The 21,055-nt window shown below is 44.0% G+C and overlaps 1 protein-coding gene across 1 annotated transcript in view; it reads left to right on the forward strand.

The window, feature by feature from the left end:
- LOC126428348 (aminopeptidase N-like) overlaps window positions 1–21,055 on the forward strand; it is a 173,594-nt gene that overhangs the window by 118,807 nt on the left and 33,732 nt on the right. The window contains exons 9-10 of the mRNA XM_050090280.1: window positions 12,989–13,070; window positions 18,440–18,632. Coding sequence (XP_049946237.1) covers window positions 12,989–13,070; window positions 18,440–18,632 — 275 coding nt within the window. The remainder of the gene's footprint in view (window positions 1–12,988; window positions 13,071–18,439; window positions 18,633–21,055) is intronic.

A 21,055-nucleotide genomic window follows, 5' to 3' on the forward strand; every position in this document is an offset into this window, starting at 1 on the left:
CTCCTACACTGGCCGTACACCACTGGTGATCGTTGAGGGGACACTGAATAGTGCACGGTACATCCAAACCGTCGTCGAACCCATCGTTCTTCCATTCCTAGACCGGCAAGGGAACTTGCTGTTCCAACAGGACAATGCACGTCCGCATGTATCCCGTGCCACCCAACGTGCTCTAGAAGGTGTACGTCAACTACCCTGGCCAGCAAGATCTCCGGATCTGTCCCCCATTGAGCATGTTTGGGACTGGATGAAGCGTCGTCTCACGCGGTCTGCACGTCCAGCACGAACGCTGGTCCAACTGAGGCGCCAGGTGGAAATGGCATGGCAAGCCGTTCCACAGGACTACATCCAGCATCTCTACGATCGTCTCCATGGGAGAATAGCAGCCTGCATTGCTGCGAAAGGTGGATATACACTGTACTAGTGCCGACATTGTGCATGCTCTGTTGCCTGTGTCTATGTGCCTGTGGTTCCGTCAGTGTGATCATGTGATGTATCTGACCCCAGGAATGTGTCAATAGAGTTTCCCCTTCCTGGGACAATGAATTCACGGTGTTCTTATTTCAATTTCCAGGAGTGTACATAAATGACCTTGCGGATGACATCGGAATCTCACTGAGGCTTTTTGCGGATGATTCTCTGGTATATAGAGAGGTTGTAACAATGGAAAATTGTACTGAAATTCAGGAGGATCTGCAACGTATTGACGGATGGTGCAGGGAATGGCAGTTGAATCTCAATGTAGACAAGTGTAATGTTCTCCGAATACATAGAGAGAAAGATCCCTTATCATTTAGCTACAATATAGCAGGTCAGCGACTGGAAGCAGTTAATTCCATAAATTATCTGGGAGTACGCATTAGGAGTGATTTAAAATGGATTGATCATATAAAGTTGATCGTCGGTAAAGCAGATGCCAGACTGAGATTCAGTGGAAGAATCAAGGAAATGCAATCCGAATACAAAGGAAGTAGGTTGTAGTACATTTGTTCGCCCACTGCTTGAATACTGCTCAGCAGTGTGGGATCCGTACCAGATAGGGTTGATAGAAGACATAGAGAAGATGCAACGGAGAGCAGCGCGCTTCGTTACAGCATCATTTAGTAATCACGAAAGCGTTACGGAGATGACAGATAAACTCCAGTGGAAGACTCTGCAGGAGAGACGCTCAGTAGCTCGGTACGGGCTTTTGTTGAAGTTTCGAGAACATACCTTCACCAAGGAGTTAAGCAGTATATTTCTCCCTGCTACGTATACCTCGCGAAGAGACCATGAGGATAATATCAGAGAGATTAGAGCCCACACAGAGGCATACCGACAATCCTTCTTTCCACGAACAATACGAGACTCAAATAGAAGGGAGAACCGACAGAGGTACTCAAGGTACCCTCCGCCACACACCGTCAGGTGGCTTGCGGAGTATGGATGTAGATGTAGATGTAGACGAACTGATCGTCGACATGGCATACTATAATGATACGACAGTGTACTAAGTATTTTCAGCGTCAGTTGTATAAAATAGCGTAATCCGTTTACGCGCCAAAACGGCTACCAGTAGCATGTAAACAGTAATCTGCCGCTGCAATTTAGTGCATATATGAATAGTGATGGGCCAACCAACATGTCTACAGGCTATGTAGTTGTATGACATATGGATATGTGTGCTAGCACTATTTAACAGCGTCACAATGTATTTAATGGCAATGACAACGACATATAAATGTGTCAGCTCATTTTAGGTTGACCTGGCCTAATAGCCATAACCTGTAAATAACATGCTCACGCAATTGCATTTTTATCCTGTGTAATCGGTAGAATATCGAGATACACAACGATTTTGTTAAATAGTTTAAAAACGTTCTGTATTTTTCAGCTTCACTTGATAATGGCTTAAGGCCGAAATCGCAATCGTGAAATAAAGAAAATACGATGTCTTTTATAAAGTTCTACATGACTGTGAATGCCAAGTATAAAAAGACGTGCAACTTTTGACAGTCTTGATGAACCAAGTGGCTACCAACAGTGTCTCCTTAAGGGCCATTCGACGCTGCATCAGGAGCTCTACAGCAGGTGCCTGGTTCGTGCACTCCTGTTCAGTGGGGACAGAAACTCGAATTAGGAAACCAACACCGCAGCTGGAGGTGCTTTGAGTGACGACAGGCAGCCTTTTATGCTCCACGGGTCAGATGGCTGTTGACGTGTACAGCCCTGGATTGGGGCTGGGGGAGAGAGCGTCTTGGTCTGCGGATTGTCTTCGTGGCATTCCCAGGGTTATCTAGGCACTCTGAAATGCACAATGGGTCTATACTTGGGGACCATGTCCACCAAATGCTTCTTGTTTCATCCTCTGTGTCGCAGCATCAACCAGTAGGACTCTGCGACGACCCATACAGTTCGCAGTGAACATGCATGGTTGCAAGAGGACCAACATGACTTTATCTGTTCCCTGTCCACCAAACTCCCCGGCTTCAAAGTGGACAATCTTTGGGACCACCTCGATTGCGGTGTCTGCACCACGGATCGTCCACCGAGAAACATGGCGCAGCTGGAGTTGGCATGGCTGCACATGCCTCTCAGTGCCTACCACAACCTCACTGACTTTCTTACTGCTCGCCTGTACTGCACAGGTGGTTATTCAAGATTATGACAGGTGGTCTGACTATACCACGTGCCTCCGCTATCACTTTACATCCCCGCAACAGACAAATGTGGCGATGGGCAGGGAAGCAATGTTTCGTTTCTAGAATGAAATTTAATCTGCCAGGAAGTTTCAATGTTTCGTTTGTCGGAGTACTTACTTGTGTTATTAAATTTTATGTGTTATGTGAACTGAACTTCGAATGCGCAACATGCATACCCATGGAAAAACAAAATATGTTAATATTCTGTAATGTTTACCATTGGACATAATCACAATATACACTAGGGCTCATAAATTAAGCAAAATTGTAGAATGTGGTGCCACACAACGTGGCACTACCCAAAACTGGCGCTAACAGCATAGGCACACAGGGAACACACACGACACTGACCTGTAAGTCCACGGTATTGGTGGTAAGTTCAGAAAAACGTACCAAACACATGTGCTACAGAACGCCACTGTTTCCTGCGCACGTACCCTGACATCAATATGGGATATGATCACCATGCACACGTACACAGGCCGCACAACGGGTTGGCACACTCTGGATCAGGTGGTCGAGCAGCTGCTGGGGTATAGCCTCCCATTCTTGCACCAGTGCCTGTCGGAGCTCCTGAAGTGGCGTACGGGTTTGAAGACGTGCAGCGATACGTTGACCGAGAGTATCCCAGAGGTGATCGATGGGGTTTAGATATAGAGAACAGGCGCGCCAATCCATTCGCCTGATATATTTTGTATCTAGGTACTCATCCACGATCGCAGCTCGGTGGGGCCGTGCGTTATCATCCATCTGGAGGAAGGTGGCACTGCACTCCTGAAAAGATGGACATACTGGATCAAAATGATGTCCCAACACACCTGACCTGTTACATTTCCTCTGTCAAAGAAATACATGATCCCACCCTACACCATCAAAGCACGACCTCCGTACAGATCTCTTTCAAGGACATTAAGCGGTTGGTATCTGGTTCCTAGTTCACGCCAGATTAAAATCCGGCGAGAATCACTGTTCAGACTATACCTGGACTCGTCCGTGAACATGTACTTTATGGGCTCTCCTGTGACCAGGCGTCAGTGGAATGCACCTTTCAGGTCTCCAGGGAATAAACCGTGTCTGTTCAGTCATCTGTATACTGTGTGTCTGGAAACAACTGTTCCAGTGGCTGCGGTAAGGTCCCGAGCAAGGCTACCTGCAATACTCTGCGGGCACTGATGGTGAGATATCGGTCTTGTTGTGGTGTTGTACACTGTGGACGTCCCGTACTGTAGCGCCTGGACACGTTTCCTGTCTGCTGGAATCGTTGTCATAATCTTGAGATGACACTTGGTGGCACACGAAGGGCCCGTGCTACGACCTGCTGTGTTCGACCAGCCTCCAGTCGCCCTAGTATTCTACCGCTCATACCGTCATCAAAATGTGTTCTTTGCACCATTTCCAACACACAGTCGCCATTAGCATGTCTGAAAACGTCTGCACACTTACTCGCTGCACCGTACTCTGACATGCACCGACACACCTCTGTGTGTGTGGACTGCTGCCAGCGCCACCGTGCGACGACCGCAGGTCAAATGCACCGCATGGTCATACCCCGAGGTGATTTAAACCCGCAAGCCGCCCACCAGATAATTGTTTTACCGTGTATCAGCATTATCCTTAATTTATGAGCATGAGTGTATATCGCGCTGAGTGAACTATAGACTATGTACGTGACTAACTACAAACAAACCTGTCCAACGGATAAACATCGATTTTGATCGACTTTGAATATGTTGCAGTGCAGAGCAAAATAAGACACATACACATCTTTTATACATGCTCATACTACCGTTAAAGGTGCGAAACAATCATTTAGAAACCAGTGTGCCTGGCGCATAAAATCAAAGTCCACTGAGCATTTCTTCCCCATTATTGTACAGATTTAAAATTATGTTACATCACTAATGTACAAACTACTTCAAATATAACGTATCAAAATCTTAGAAGGCTATAGGTTGAAAACAAAAAATAGACAAAATTTAGAAGGAAAACAAAAATATAACACAAGTAACTTTTTGTTGCTGTTGTTGTGGTCTTCAGGCCTAAGACTGGTTTGATGCAGCTCTCCATGCTACTCTATCCTGTGCAAGCTTCTTCATCTCCCAGTATCTACTGCAACCTACATCCTTCTGAATCTGCTTAGTGTATTCATCTCTTGGTCTCCCTCTACGATTTTTACCCTCCACGCTGCCCTCCAATACTAAATTGGTGATCCCTTGATGCCTCAGAACGTGTCCTACCAAGCGATCCCTTCTTCTTGTCAGGTTATACCAAGAACTTCTCTCCAATTCTATTCAATTCCTCCTCATTAGTTATGTGATCTACCCATCTAATCTTCAGTATTCTTCTGTAGCACCACATTTCGAAAGCTTCTATTCTCTTCTTGTCCAAACTATTTATCGTCCACGTTTCACTTCCATACATGGCTACACTCCATACAAATACTTTCAGAAACGACTTCCTGACACTTAATTCTATACTCGATGTTAACATACTTCTGTTCTTCAGACACGCTTTCCTTGCCATTGCCAGTCTACATTTTATATCCTCTCTACTTCGGCCATCATCAGTTATTCTGCTCCCAAAATAGCAGAACTCCGTTACTACTTCAAGCGCCTCATTTCCTAATCTAATACTGGCAGCATCACCCGACTTAACTCGACTACATTCCATTATCCTCATTTTGCTTTTCTTGGTGTTCATCTTATATCCTCCTTTGCAGACACTATCCATTCCGTTCAACTGCTCTTCCAAGTCCTTTGCTGTCTCCGACAGAATTACAATGTCATCGGCGAACCTCAAAGTTTTTATTTCTTCTCCATGGATTTTAATACCTATTCTGAATTTTTCTTTTGTTTCCTTTACTGCTTGCTCAATATACAGATTGAATAATATCGGAGAGGGGCTACAACCCTGTCTCACTCCCTTCCCAACCACTGCTTCCCTTTCATACCCCTCGACTCTTATAACTGCCACCTGGTTTCTGTACAAATTGTAAATAGCCTTTCTTCCCTGTATTTGACCCCTGCCACCTTCAGAATTTGAAAGAGAGTATTCCCGTCAACAATGTCAAAAGCTTTCTCTAAGTCTACAAATGCTAGAAACGCAGGTATGCCTTTCCTTAATCTTTCTTCTAAGATAAGTCGTAGGGTCAGTATTGCCCCACGTGTTCCAATATTTCTACGGAATCCAAACATCTTCCGCGAGGTCGGCTTCTACTACTTTTTCCATTCGTCTGTAAAGACATCGTGTTAGTATTTTGCAGCTGAGACTTAATAAACTGATAGTTCGGTAATTTTCACATCTGTCAACACCTGCTTTCTTTGGGATTGGAATTATTATATTTTTCTTGAAGTCTGAGGGCGTTTCGCCTGTCATACATCTTGCTCACCAGATGGTAGATTTTTGTCAGGACTGACTCTTCCAAGGCCGTCAGTAGTTCTAATGGAATGGTGTCTACTCCCAAGGCCTTGTTTCGACTCAGGTCTTTCAGTGCTCTCTTAAACTCTTCACGCAGTATCATATCTCCAATTTCATCTTCTTCTACATCCCATTTCCATAATATTGTCCTCAAATACATCGCCCTTGTATAGACGCTCTATATACTCCTTCCACCTTTCTGCTTTCCCTTCTTTGCTTAGGACTGGGTTTCCATCTGAGCTCTTGATATTCATACAAGTTGCTCTCTTTTCTCCAAAGGTGTCTTTAATTTTCCTGTACGCAGTATCTATCTTACCCCTAGTGAGATAAGCCTCTACAACCTTACATTAGTCCTCTAGCCATCCCTGCTTAGCCATTTTGCACTTCCTGTCGATCTCATTTTTGAGACGTTTCTATTCCTTTTTGCCTGTTTCGTTTTCTGCATTTTTGTATTTTCTCCTTTCACCAATTAAATTCAATATTTCTTCTGTTACCCAAGGATTTCTACTAGCCCTCGTCTTTTTACCTACTTGATCCTCTGCTGCCTTCACTACTTCATCCCTCAAAGCTACCAATTCTTCTTCTACTGTACATCTTTCCCCCATTCCTGTCAATTGTTCCCTTACGCTCTCCCTGAAACTTTGTACAACCTCTGGTTTAGTCAGTTTGTCCAGGTCCCATCTCCTTAAATTCCCACCTTTTTGCAGTTTCTTCAGTTTTAATCTACAGTTCATAACCAATAGATTGTGGTCAGAGTCCACATCTGCCCCTGGAAATGTCTGACAATTTAAAACCTAGTTCCTAAATCTCTCTTTTATCATTATATAATCTATCTGAAACCTGTCAGTATCTCCAGGCTTCATCCATGTATACAACCTTCTTTTATGATCCTTGAACCAAGTGTTAGGTATGATTAAGTTATGCTCTGTGGAAAATTCTACCAGGCGGCTTCCTCTTTCATTTTTTACCCCCAATCCATATGCACCTACTACGTTTCCTTCTCTCCCTTTTCCTACTACCGAATTCCAGTCACCCATGACTATTACATTTTCGTCTCCCTTCACTATCTGAATAATTTTGTTTTATCTCATCATACATTTCATCAATTTCTTCGTCATCTGCAGAGGTAGTTGGCATATAAACTTGTACTACTGTAGTAGGCGTGGGCTTCGTGTCTATCTTGGCCACAATAATGCGTTTACTATGCTGTTTGTAGTAGCTTACCCGCATTCCTATTTTTTTATTCATTATTAAACCTACTTCTGCATTACCCCTATTTGATTTTGTATTTGTAATCCTGTATTCACCTGACCAAAAGTCTTGTTCCTCCTGTCACCGAACTTCACTAATTCCAACTATATCTAACTTCAACCTATCCATTTCCCTTTTTAAATTTTCTAACCTACCTGCCCGATTAAGGGATCTGACATTTCACGCTCCGATCCGTTGAACGCGAGGTTTGTTTCTGCTGGTAACAACGTCCTACTGAGTAGTCCGCGCCCGGAGAGCCGAATGGGGGACTATTTTACCTCCGGAATGTTTTACCCAAGAGGACGGCATCATCATATAATCTTAATCATGCCCTCAGGAAAATTTACGGCTGTAGTTTGCCCTTGCTTTCAGCCGTTAAGTAATTTTTATATTTCCCAAAATTAATATGTACAAGATACGGCACTTACATTCGGACAAATTTTAGTTTGAATATCCCGCCATATCGTAGTTCCGCCGTAGGACGCGACTGGAGAAGCCGTAGGCACCTAGTAAACAGTCAGAACCTCAAAATGGCAGAGAGGTTACGGACAAGTGTGGAGTACAAGCGAAGAGCCGCGATTATCGATACCCTTCGCGCTGTTGAGTTAATTCGATTCTTTGTGTAGCAGACATCAACTGTTTACGATATTGTGGCCAAGTTTAAAGCCTCGGAAGAGTCTGCGGTTGACCTTCTCGGTGTGATGTCATGCCACCACATTTCTTTGAAGAGGATCAAACTGTCACAAAAGAAGTTTACCTGCAAGTTTTGATGAATGCCGTTAAGCCGTGGATGGTAACTACGGCCTCGGGGAGACAACGACGGCGCACCGGCTCATACGATCCACTTAGTCCAAAACTGGCTCTCGGATAACGCTGACAAGTTCTGGTCAAAGCAGTTCTGGACCCCGAATAGCCCAGATTTGAACCCCCTCGACTGCTATGTTTGGAGCGTAGTCGAAAGAGTTATGAATAAGACGAGACACCCTAATGACGCACTTCTACGTTCCGCTATCGAAGCAGCATTTGCGAATATGGACAGCTCTGTTTCCGAGAGCGCAACGATCCTTGAGGACGAGACTGGAGGCGGTCATTGTGACTGAAAGGGATTACATCCAGTAATGTTAGTCTTCAGAGATAGCACTACCTATACGCAAAAGGATTTTCATTTTCATTTGTATTTTGTTTTAATAAACTTGCTTTTAAACTAAAGTTTAATTTGTCCACATTTAAGCGCCCCCCCTTTATACCCTATATACCCCCCCCCCCTATGAACCATGGACCTTGCCGTTGGTGGGGAGGCTTGCGTGCCTCAGCGATACAGATGGCCGTACCGTAGGTGCAACCACAACGGAGGGGTATCTGTTGAGAGGCCAGACAAACATGTGGTTCCTGAAGAGGGGCAGCAGCCTTTTCAGTAGTTGCAGGGGCAACAGTCTGGATGATTGACTGATATGACCTTGTAACATTAACCAAAACGGCATTGCTGTGCTGGTACTGCGAACGGCTGAAAGCAAGGGGAAACTACAGCCGTAATTTTTCCCGAGGACATGCAGCTTTACTGTATGATTAAATGATGATGGCGTCCTCTTGGGTAAAATATCCCGGAGGCAAAATAGTCCCCCATTCGGATCTCCTGGCGGGGACTACTCAAGAGGACGTCGTTATCAGGAAAAAGAAAACTGGCGTTCTACGGATCGGAGCGTGGAATGTCAGATCCCTTAATCGGACAGGTAGGTTAGAAAATTTAAAAAGGGAAATGGATAGGTTAAAGTTAGATATAGTGGGAATTAGTGAAGTTCGGTGGCAGGAGGAACAAGACTTTTGGTCAGGTGATTACAGGGTTATAAATACAAAATCAAATAGGGGTAATGCAGGAGTAGGTTTAATAATGATTAAAAAAATAGGAGTGCGGGTTAGCTACTACAAACAGCATAGTAAACGCATTATTGTGGCCAAGATAGACACAAAGCCCATGCCTGCTACAGTAGGACAAGTTTATATGCCAACTAGCTCTGCAGATCATGAAGAAATAGATGAAATGTATGACGAGATAAAAGAAATTATTCAGGTAGTGAAGGGAGACGAAAATTTAATAGTCATGGGTGACTGGAATTCGTCAGTAGGAAAAGGGAGAGAAGGAAACATAGTAGGTGAATATGGATTGGGGGGAAGAAATGAAAGAGGAAGCCGCCTTGTAGAATTTTGCACAGAGCATAACTTAATCATAGCTAACACTTGGTTCAAGAATCATAAAAGAAGGTTGTATACCTGGAAGAATCCTGGAGACACTAAAAGGTATCAGATAGACTATATAATGGTAAGACAGAGATTTAGGAACCAGGTTCTAAATCGAAAGACATTTCCAGGGGCAGATGTGGATTCTGACCACAATCTATTGGTTATGAACTGCAGATTGAAACTGAAGAAACTGCAAAAAGGTGGGAATTTAAGGAGATGGGACCTGGATAAACTGAAAGAACCAGAGGTTGTAGAGAGTTTCAGGGAGAGCATAAGGGAACAATTGACAGGAATGGGGGAAAGAAATACAGTAGAAGAAGAATGGATAGCTCTGAGGGATGAAGTAGTGAAGGCAGCAGAGGATCAAGTAGGTAAAAAGACGAGGGATAGTAGAAATCCTTGGGTAACAGAAGAAATATTGAATTTAATTGATGAAAGGAGAAAATATAAAAATGCAGTAAATGAAGATGGCAAAAAGGAATACAAACGTCTCAAAAATGAGATCGACAGGAAGTGCAAAATGGCTAAGCAGGGTTGGCTAGAGGACAAATGTATGGATGTAGAGGCTTGTCTCACTAGGGGTAAGATAGATACTGCCACAGGAAAATTAAAGATACCTTTGGAGAGAAGAGAACCACTTGTATGAATATCAAGAGCTCAGATGGCAACCCAGTTCTAAGCAAAGAAGGGAAGGCAGAAAGGTGGAAGGAGTATATAGAGGGTTTATACAAGGGCGATGTACTTGAGGACAATATTATGGAAATGGAAGAGGATGTAGATGAAGACGAAATGGGAGATAAGATTCAGCGTGAAGAGTTTGACAGAGCACTGAAAAACCTCAGTCGAAACAAGGCCCCGGGAGTAGACAACATTCCATTAGTACTACTGATGGCCTTGGGAGAGCTAGTCATGACAAAACTCTACCATCTGGTGAGCAAGATGTTTGAGACAGGCGAAATACCCTCAGACTTCAAGAAGAATATAATAATTCCAATCCCAAAGAAAGCAGGTGTTGACAGATGTGAAAATTACCGAACTATCAGTTTAATAAGTCACAGCTGCAAAATACTAACGCGAATTCTTTACAGACGAATGGAAAAACTTGTAGAAGCGGACCTCAGGGAAGATCAGTTTGGATTCCGTAGAAATGTTGGAACACGTGAGGCAATACTAACCTTACGACTTATCTTAGAAGAAAGATTAAGAAAAGGCAAACCTACGTTTCTAGCATATGTAGACTTAGAGAAAGCTTTTGACAATGTTAACTGGAATACTCTCTTTCAAATTCTGAAGGTGGCAGGGGTAAAATACAGGGAGCGAAAGGCTATTTACAATTTGTACAGAAACCAGATGGCAGTTATAAGAGTCGAGGGGCATGAAAGGGAAGCAGTGGTTGGGAAAGGAGTGAGACAGGGTTGTAGCCTCTCCCCGATGTTATTCAATCTGTATATTGAGCAAGCAGTAAAGGAAACAAAACAGAAATTCGGAGTAGGTATTAAAATTCATGGAGAAGAAGTAAAAACTTTGACGTTCGCCGATGACATTGTAATTCTCTCAGAGACTGCAAAGGACTTGGAAGAGCAGTTGAACGGAATGGACAGTGTCTTGAAAGGAGGATATAAGATGAACATCAACAAAAGCAAAACGAGGATAATGGAATGTAGTCAAACTAAATCGGGTGATGCTGAGGGAATTAGATTAGGAAATGAGACACTTAAAATAGTAAAGGAGTTTTGCTAATTAGGGAGTAAAATAACTGAAGATGGTCGAAGTAGATAGGATATAAAATGTAGACTGGCAATGGCAAGGAAATCGTTTCTGAAGAAGAGAAATTTGTTAACATCGAGTATAGATTTAAGTGTCAGGAAGTCGTTTCTGAAAGTATTTGTATGGAGTGTAGCCATGTATGGAAGTGAAACATGGACGATAACTAGTTTGGACAAGAAGAGAATAGAAGTTTTCGAAATGTGGTGCTACAGAAGAATGCTGAAGATAAGGTGGGTAGATCACGTAACTAATGAGGAGGTACTGAGTAGGATTGGGGAGAAGAGGAGTTTGTGGCACAACTTGACTAGAAGAAGGGATCGGTTGGTAGGACATGTTTTGAGGCATCAAGGGATCACAAATTTAGCATTGGAGGGCAGTGTGGAGGGTAAAAATCGTAGAGGGAGACCAAGAGATGAATACACTAAGCAGATTCAGAAGGATGTAGGTTGCAGTAGGTACTGGGAGATGAAGAAGCTTGCACAGGATAGAGTAGCATGGAGAGCTGCATCAAACCAGTCTCAGGACTGAAGACGACAACAACAACACCCTATATACACGAGGCCTGGGACTTAAATAGTGGCAACTATTTATTCACAACCGATACAAAAGAGTTACATGTTTGCACCTGTTGCTGTCCTTCAGAGTAGTCATCAGCGTTGTGTAGAAGCCGTTGCCAGCGATGTGAAAGGCGTAGTATACCGTTAGCAGAGCCTGTTCTATTGATGATGGTGCGAATGGAGCGGTCTACGGCCTGTCGAATCATCGGAACAGTTTTGAAGTGAATGCCACGAAGTGGTTCCTTCATCTTCGGAATCAAATCAAAGTCACAAGGACCTAAGTCCCTTAAGTCCGGAGAGTATGCCGGATGGCACACTACTTCACAGTCCCATCGACGAACAGAGCAGCCACAGCTTGCGCTGTATGCGCCCGCGAATTGTCGTGCAAAATGACGGGTGGGTTGCGCAGAAAGTGTCGCCGCTTCTTTCGCAAAGCTGGTCGCAGGTGATGCTCCAAAAACGAAGAGTAATACTGTGCATTGACGGTCTGCCGCGGAGTAACGTAATATATATATATATATATACTTCTCCCTTATTTCTGACAAATGCACAATGCATCTTTGGTATACCACTTCATCTTATACGTTTGAATTTCATAATAGCGATGCTATACGTTTTGATGTTAGTCAAATGTCGAAATCAAAAACAAAATAGTAGGGGATGTACTTCGAGAAAAATTCTTTTTTGAGTGGGAGTGTTTCACCTCCTTTAATGACTACATGGGTACGTGTAAAAAATATCTGTCTTTCATTTCAATACAACATATTCAAAGCTGATCAAAGTCGAAGTGTTTCCCTTGGGTAGATTTATTAGTAAGTAAATGTCACATTATGTATGTCTATGTACTCAGCTCACATTGCGCTCCGAATCACTGTACCATCCATGTTGCGTAAGCAACATATAGTGAACTTCTACGTATGCTGGAGCACTCCTTCTTTCCTCCAAATAACGTTTTGGCAATAGCGCGTTTTCTCAACTGTGTCGAGATCTGCCTAAACGCCTTTACCAACTTTTGTCGGACTCGGAAACAAACAGTGAGTGTACGAGATCTAAGCACTGTGTATCGTTTCTTTGTAGGTGGCTCAGTGATCCGTATGATGCAGCACGCCTTGGGAACAGATGTGTTCTACGATGGACTTAGTCGGTATCTCAAGGCAAAGTAAGTACCATGTTTACATTCTGTGTCTATCTTGTGTCATACAGTGGCCATTAATTCAACTGCTATGTGGTGAAAATCGCGTTTTCGTTAAAGGAACAACACCTGATGCAAGGAAAAGTGTTTTGGGATTCTGTATCACTGAAATGAGGCCTAGACTACATCAAAGGGTATGAGTACATGTGGCCCACTGCTACGTACTGGAGTTGCGGAAATGAAGAGTGTTACACCATGAACACCTTGTCTGATTAATATTTCCGTGCTTGTGCCAAATGTTTAACATTTTCAAATGGTCAGTACTGGTTTACGTTACAGCTGAAAAAAAAGAAAAAAAACCTTTGTTAATTGTTACAAGTAGAGCTAAATTGTAGAGTAGGAACGGTACTGGGTAAATAATTAACATGTTACTGTATTAACTTAAAACTTCATTGAACATTAAATACCAAGACCGTGGAATATCATTTGACTGTTTTTTGGTAAGTTCAGTATGGCTTTCGACATGGTAGATCAACAGTGGACCCAATCTTTCGTATGAGACAGTTGATGGAAAGACATTGGGAGAGTGGGGAAGATCTGGTGATGACATTTCTCGACCTAGCGAAAGCATATGGCAGTGTTCCCAGGGAAAAGAGAGTTGGAAAGCAAACACTTGAAGTCATCCAGGCAATGGATGAAAAAAGCTCTACTTGTGTGCAGAGACCAGTTGGAAGAACTGAATGGTTTAAGTATGTTACGGGACTAAGACAAGGAACTGTGATATCACCACTACTATTTACAATGGTGATGGATGAAATAGTCAAAGAGACGAAAGAAGCCCTTAGAGGAAGGGAGATGATTCTGTTACTATTTGCTGATGATATTGTGGTGTGGGGAACAAGCAGTAAGGAGGTACAAAACAAATAGATATCTTAAATGATAAGGTCGAGAAATATGGAAAGAAATTTAGTGTGGAGAAAAGCAAGACCATGGTGGTAACCAGAGCGGATAGAGAGGATAAGGGACAAATTCATATTAAGGGATGGGATATTGAAATAGTGGACGACTTTAAATATCTGTGAAGTGTATTAATGGGGAATGCATGTTTGGAGGCAGAAATTGGCAAAAGAATTCAACAGAGTAGTACGTTTTACCAGTGTGTGAGGGGCTTGGTGTGAGGAAGGGAAGTGCCAATGAAGTGCACGCTGGTGCTATACAAGACTTACTTCACATCTATAATCTCGTAATTTACGGCTCAGAGACTTGGACTATGACTAGAGGAGAGTAGGATACGATCCACTGAAATGAAGTTTCTGAGAAGTATGCTAGGGAAGAGGAGGAGAGACAGAATGTAAAATGAAGATTGTAGGAAGGAAACTGGAGTGGAGAAGTTGACTAAGAAAATTTAAAAGAATAGATTAAAATGGTTTGGGTATGTGAAGAGGATGGGAGAGTAGAATACCAAGAAAAATGATGGAGTTCAAGACTGAGGGCAAGAGCCCAAGTGGAAGACCGATAACAAGATGGATGAACACAATAAAGATGAGTTAAGGAGGAGGAATCTGCTACGGAACCAAATTGTGGAAGAAGAAGGGTGGAAAGACCGAGTAAAGTGCGAAGTACCATTGATATCCCAACCCGACTAGATTTTGGATAGAGGGAAAACGAAGATGATGATGAACAAGGTGGCAGATGATTAGTTGTTTACAGAAGAGCTACCATATCAACAACCTATCAGAGAATGGTATAGGTCGCACTGTGTTTGTAAACGTACCTGTTGTGATTCACTTTCGTCATGTGTTTTCTTTCTTTTTGCTCTTTTTTTTATAATACGCAAAATACTGCAGCTAGTACCTCAAAAGTACAGAAATGTGATAACTCTCTTTGATTGTGCAATTAATTACTGCCGGTTAAGGGTCAACGTACGAAAGAATTCGGTACTGAATTGCAAAGCTGTTGCTTCCGCATCCCTACAGGGCAGGCAGATAGCAGTGTAAAATGGTTCAAATGGCTCGAGCACTATGGGACTCAACTGCTGTGGTCATCAGTTCCCTAGAACTTAGAACTACTTAAACCTAACTAACCTAAGGACATCACACACATCCATGCCCGAGGCAGGATTCGTACCTGCGACCATAGCAGTCGCACGGTTCCGGACTGCGCGCCTAGAACCGCGAGACCACCGCGGCCGGCGATAGCAGTGTACCGACAACATTTCTCCATCTCCTGTTCCACCGTCAATCACTTTGTTTTTGTCACCCACTACTACTACGACGATGGGCGTTCAATATGTAATGGCACACTTTTTTTCTGCAAGCAGGTTGGTTTTATGCAGGACTGCAATACTGCACTATCCCTCCCCCCTCCCCTCTTTCGGCTACAAAAACCAATTCCTCAACGCAGTTTGCCATCAATGTGACGGCCTTACTTCACCTTTCTGGGAAGGTCTATATGCCTGCATGATGTCATCAGATGGTCGACATCAGAACCAACCACTTGTTGCACCAGTAAGCTCTCAATCATCCATGTACTGTTTCTTCTGCAGTGCATCCTTCATTGGACCAAGGCTGTTTATGGCCTTCTGCGATGAACCCAGCGTGCACATACCTCTGGGTACCCCAACCGGTGGAAGAGTGTGTCATCACTACCAAGAGAGATGTATTGAGCAGGGAGGTGTTCAATTCTGATCCGTCGAATGACAGTGTCCGCACTTTCCACCACTGCAGGACAACTGGAACGCGGCAGAACGGCTGTGTTCGTGCGACCTTATTGTGATGATGCCAGCTGCCTCGCCCCACGACTCACCGTGCTTTTGTTCTTTTCCAGAGCACTGACATTCTGTAAGCGCCTCTGAATATCTGCGATGCTCTGGTTGTGCGCCAAAAGAGACTCAATGATAGCTCTTTGCTTGGAAAGCACCTCCGTCACAGAAGCCATTTTGAAGGCTACATACAGTGGCGCCACCCATCAGAACTTCATGAAAGTACAGGGACTAAAACGGGAATACTCCACGATGCCACACAACAAATTATACGTTTTTCAACCTAAATTGTCCGAGAGAAAAAAATATGTTGCATTCCCTATTGAACGCCCCTCATACTGTAATATTCCTCCTTTTGACTTGTGTGCGTTATTTACCATCCTGATTGTAAAACCAGATGTAATACTTGCATGTATTATGTATTCTCTGAATTGGTTTACAAAACATACTGTCATGCAAAGCCAAATGTAATAATAAGCAATGTAACAAACAGAAATACAGTTACCTATCTGGATAGCAAAACCACAAAAACAAGTGTAAAAACCGTGTGTGTTAACGTAAGGAATAAGCATCAGACTTTAACTCGTTTCTTCAAATAAGTCATTAGTTGAGAGGTATGGCAAATAACAGTAGTTAGACTACTATTCTGCATCGATAACAATATATATGGTTGGTGGTACACTATTATTCGCCAGTCTAATTAGTCACACGTAATGAAGGTGAGAAAGATTGCAACTCCCTGCTTACCTAACAGACTTCACTTTAGATTTAGATAAAAGATGGTTCAGCAATACAAGAAAAGTTTAGCCGCTCGAAACAAAACTACAGTACCCAATTGCTTAAGCAAACAGACTGATTTCATGAAAGCAAAAGTAAATTTGGACGGGGGGGGGGGGGGGGGGGGTTTCTACATCAACATATTTGGTACTCAACATTTCATTGATTCACTATAAACTGTACTATTTATCACCATTAATCATCAACTTAGTATTTCCTTTCATTAATACGTATTGTGAAAGCAGTAAACAATTTATCTAATGTGGTCTCTGAATCTCGCATAACCTTACGTGATCGTTTTAACACAGAAAATAATAGCAACGTTAATTATGAAATTCTCAGTTATTATTTACATCAATTATTTCACTGATTAATCACTGATTTGCCAACAATATATTAAAGATTTCACAGTCTTGGCTGAATACAGGTCACTCGGAATTTTCATGTACCAGGTTAGGATACTGCTTGGTTCATGAGCGGGATAAATTACCAGGTGGACACAATTGTTAATTTGGATGGTGGTTATTATTCTTAAAGCACATTTCAACTTCCTGGCGCACACTATGATACACAGCTGAAATGTCGCACCCTGTAAGCTGTCATCAGCGGCGGTGGCGCCGGTGGCAACAACTGCATTAATACCTAAACGGCCAAGAGCAGTTACCCATGTCGGACTTAAAACTTCCTGGCAGATTAAAACTGTGTGCCAGACCGAGACTCGAACTCGGGACCATTGCCTTTCGCGGGCAAGTGCTCTACCAACTGAGCTACCCAAGCACGACTCACGCCCCGTCGTCACAGCTTTACTTCTGCCAGTACCTCGCCTCCTACCTTCCAAACTTTACAGAAACTCTCCTGCGAACCCTACAGAACTAGCACTCTTGAAAGAAAGGATATTGCGGAGACATGGCTTAGCCACAGCCTAGGGGATGTTTCCAGAATGGAAGCACGTCGGACTTATTTCCTCTTCATAGCGATGATCCATCTTATAATCAATATCCCGTTTTCCTCCCCATACCAGGCCGTGATAAACTGCAGTTTCCAACCGAGGCAAGATGCAACAATATGGCGCACTCCACACTATGCTGGCGCTGTACGTGCTGCCTCTAAGGTCACTGGCCACCGACTGACTTTCTTCGCGCCCGCCAAAGCGCGCCATACTTTCCCGCTCCCACCTTTTCCTACGCTTAGACAGCTTTCTGTTCCTAACGGAACTACACCATCTTTTATACTACACATACCTCATACAGTAACTGAGTGCCAGTAACTAGTACATACGTAATTACATTATAGCACCCTTTTACATTTAATAATTATAACAAAGGGATATCTTTACAATATTTAAAACTAAATATTACACCCTTTTTCTTAATATGTACATTCATTTTAATCTTATCAAAGAGTTTCAGTACCGATTTCACTTCAAATAAGATGTCTCTACTTCTGCTTTAACAGTTTCAATAAAATATTTACAAATTTTTTAAAAAAAATATGAACAATAATGTCACAACACTACTACTACTACAAATGCCTTGATGGATGAGACGTTTACACAGACAAAGTAACAGGGGTGATGTGTCACAGTGCCTGTTTTGACCGAGCGAGGTGGCGCAGTGGTTAGCACACTGGACACGCATTCGGGAGGACGACGGTTCAATCCCGCGTCCGGCCATCCTGATTTAGGTTTTCCGTGATTTCCCTAAATCGCTCCAGGCAAATGCCGGGATGGTTCCTTTGAAACGGCACGGCCGACTTCCTTCCCCATCCCTCCCTACTCCTATGAGAGCGATAACCTCGCTGTTTGGTCTCTTCCCCCAAAACAACCGACCAACCAACCAACCAACCTGTTTTGATGCAGCGCCTTGAGCGAGGGTTCAGACGAGCTCCTGCTGGCCGGCCTGGAGGAGGCGCTGGCCGACGCCGACCCCCAGCCTCTGCTGCCCGACGGCAAGAGCTTCAGCGAGGCGCTCAGGCCGTGGATAAACACGGCGGGCTACCCACTGGTCAACGTCACCAGGGACTACGATACAGGGACCGTCACCCTGACACAGGTAAGGCACGACCGACGTTACTGTACACAGACTGAGGTGCCAAAAGCCACGGGGCACCCGCTAGCATTGCGTCTGACCCATTTTAGGGAGGTGTAGTGCAGCAACTCGACGTGGTGTGGACAGGTCGTTGGAAGCCCCCTGCAGAAATGTTGAGCCATTTTGGGTCTACAGCCGCCCAGAAATGAGGAAGTGCTGCCGATGCAGGCGTTTGTGCACGGACTAAAAACTAAACTCAAAACTGCCCGCTCGGTTGGCCGTGCGGTCAAACGCACGGCTTTCCGGGCGGGAAGGAGCGCCTGGTCCCCGGCACGAACCGCCCGGCGGGTTTGTGTCGAGGTCCGGTGAACCGGCCAGTCTGTGGACGGTTTTTAGGCGGTTTTCCATTTGCCTCGGCGAATGCGGGTTGGTTCCCCTTATTCCGCCTGAGTTACGCTATGTCGGCGATTGTTGCGCAAACAAGTTCTCCACGTGTGCGTACACCACCATTACCCTACCACGCTAACATAGGGGTTACACTCGTCTGGTGTGAGACGTTCCCTGGGGTGTCCACTGGGGGCCGAACCGCACAATAACCCTGGGTTCGGTGTGGGGTGACGGAGGGGTGAAGTGGACTGCGGTAGTCGTCGTGGGGTTGTGGACCACTGCAGCTGCGGCGGGGACGGAACTTCTCCGTTGGTACCGACCGGTCGCTGAGATCCTCAGACCACAGACGTCACTGGATGCGGATATGGAGGGACTCTTCCAGCTGTATGAGACCGGAGCCGCTACTTCTCAATCAAGTAGCTCGTCAGTTTGCCTCACAAGGGCTGAGTGCTCCCCGCTTGCCAACAGCGCCCGGCAGACTGGATGGTCACCCAGCCGAGTGCTAGCACAGCGCTTAACTTCGTTGATCTCACGGGAACCAGCGACACCACTGTGGTAAGGCCGTTGGCTTGTACGTGAATTGGCCTCTTGATTATGTCCCATAAATGTTGGATGGGATTGATGTTGAGCGATCTGGTTGACGAGATCATTCACGTGAATTGTCCACAACGTTCTTCAAACCCATCATGAACAATAATTATGGTCTGGTAACACGGCGCACAGGGTTGTAGCCTCTCCCCGATGTTATTCAATCTGTATATTGAGCATGCAGTGAAGGAAACAAAACAAAAATTCAGAATAGGTATTAAAATCCATGGAGAAGAAATAAAAACTTTGAGGTTCGCCGATGACATTGTAATTCTGTTAGAGACAGCAAACGACTTGGAAGAGCAGTTGAACGGAATGAACAGTGTCTTGAATGGAGGATATAAGATGAAGATCAACAAAAGCAAAACGAGGATAATGGAATGTAGTCGAATTAAGTCGGATGATGCTGAGGGAATTAGATTAGGAAATCACTTAAAGTAGTAAAGGAGTTTTGCTATTTGGGGAGCAAAATACCTGATGATGGTCGAAGTAGAGGGGATATAAAATGTAGACTGGCAATGGGAAGGAAACTGTTTCTGAGGAACAGAAATTTGTTAACACCGAGTATAGATTTAAGTGTCAGGAAGTCGTTTCTGAAAGTATTTGTATGGAAGTGAAACATGGACGATAAATAATTTGGACAAGAAGAGAATAGAAGCTTTCGAAATGTGGTGCTACAGAATAATGTTGAAGATTAGATAGGTAGATCACATAACTAATGAGGAGGTATTGAATAGAATTGGAGAGAAGAGGAGTTTGTGGCACAACTTGACAAGAAGAAGGGATCGGTTGGTAGGACATGTTCTGAGACATCAAGGGATCAGAAATTTAACATTGGAGGGCAGCGTGGAGTGTAAAAATCGTAGAGGGAGACCAAGAGATGAATACATTAAGCAGATCCAGAAGGATGTAGGTTGCAGTAAGTACTGGGAGATGAAGAAGCTTGCACAGGATAGAGCAGCATGGAGAGCTGCATCAAACCAGTCTCAGGACTGAAGACTACAACAACAACAACATGGCGCTTTGTCACCCATGAAAATTCCATCGCTGTTTGGCGGCAAATGGTGTCCAGGTAGCTGAAAATAACCGTTTCCAGTCAACGATCGGTTCAGTTGGACCAGAGGATCCAGGCGATTCCACATAAACGCAGCTCATACCATTATGGAGCGTCCATCAGCTTGCACAGTGCCTTGTCGATTACCTGGCTCCACGGCTACACAAAAAGTACGGACCTCTGGTAATGGCAGAAAAAACCATCCTAGTGGTTGCCACTGCCAATAAATTTATCGTCAGTGAAACGAATGGTTTACTGAATATGTCCTACAACAACACCGGTGCATAAGATCTGCAGTTTTTCAGTCCTGGCCAGCAGAGTGTGTGTGTGTGTGTGTGTGTGTGTGTGTGTGTGTGTGTGTGCAGGGGGGGGGGAGCAAACACTGGCTGCTGTCATAGCTGATAATCGACTGATGTCT

Source organism: Schistocerca serialis, chromosome 12 (genome assembly GCF_023864345.2).
Source record: "Schistocerca serialis cubense isolate TAMUIC-IGC-003099 chromosome 12, iqSchSeri2.2, whole genome shotgun sequence".
Lineage (NCBI taxonomy): Eukaryota > Metazoa > Arthropoda > Insecta > Orthoptera > Acrididae > Schistocerca > Schistocerca serialis.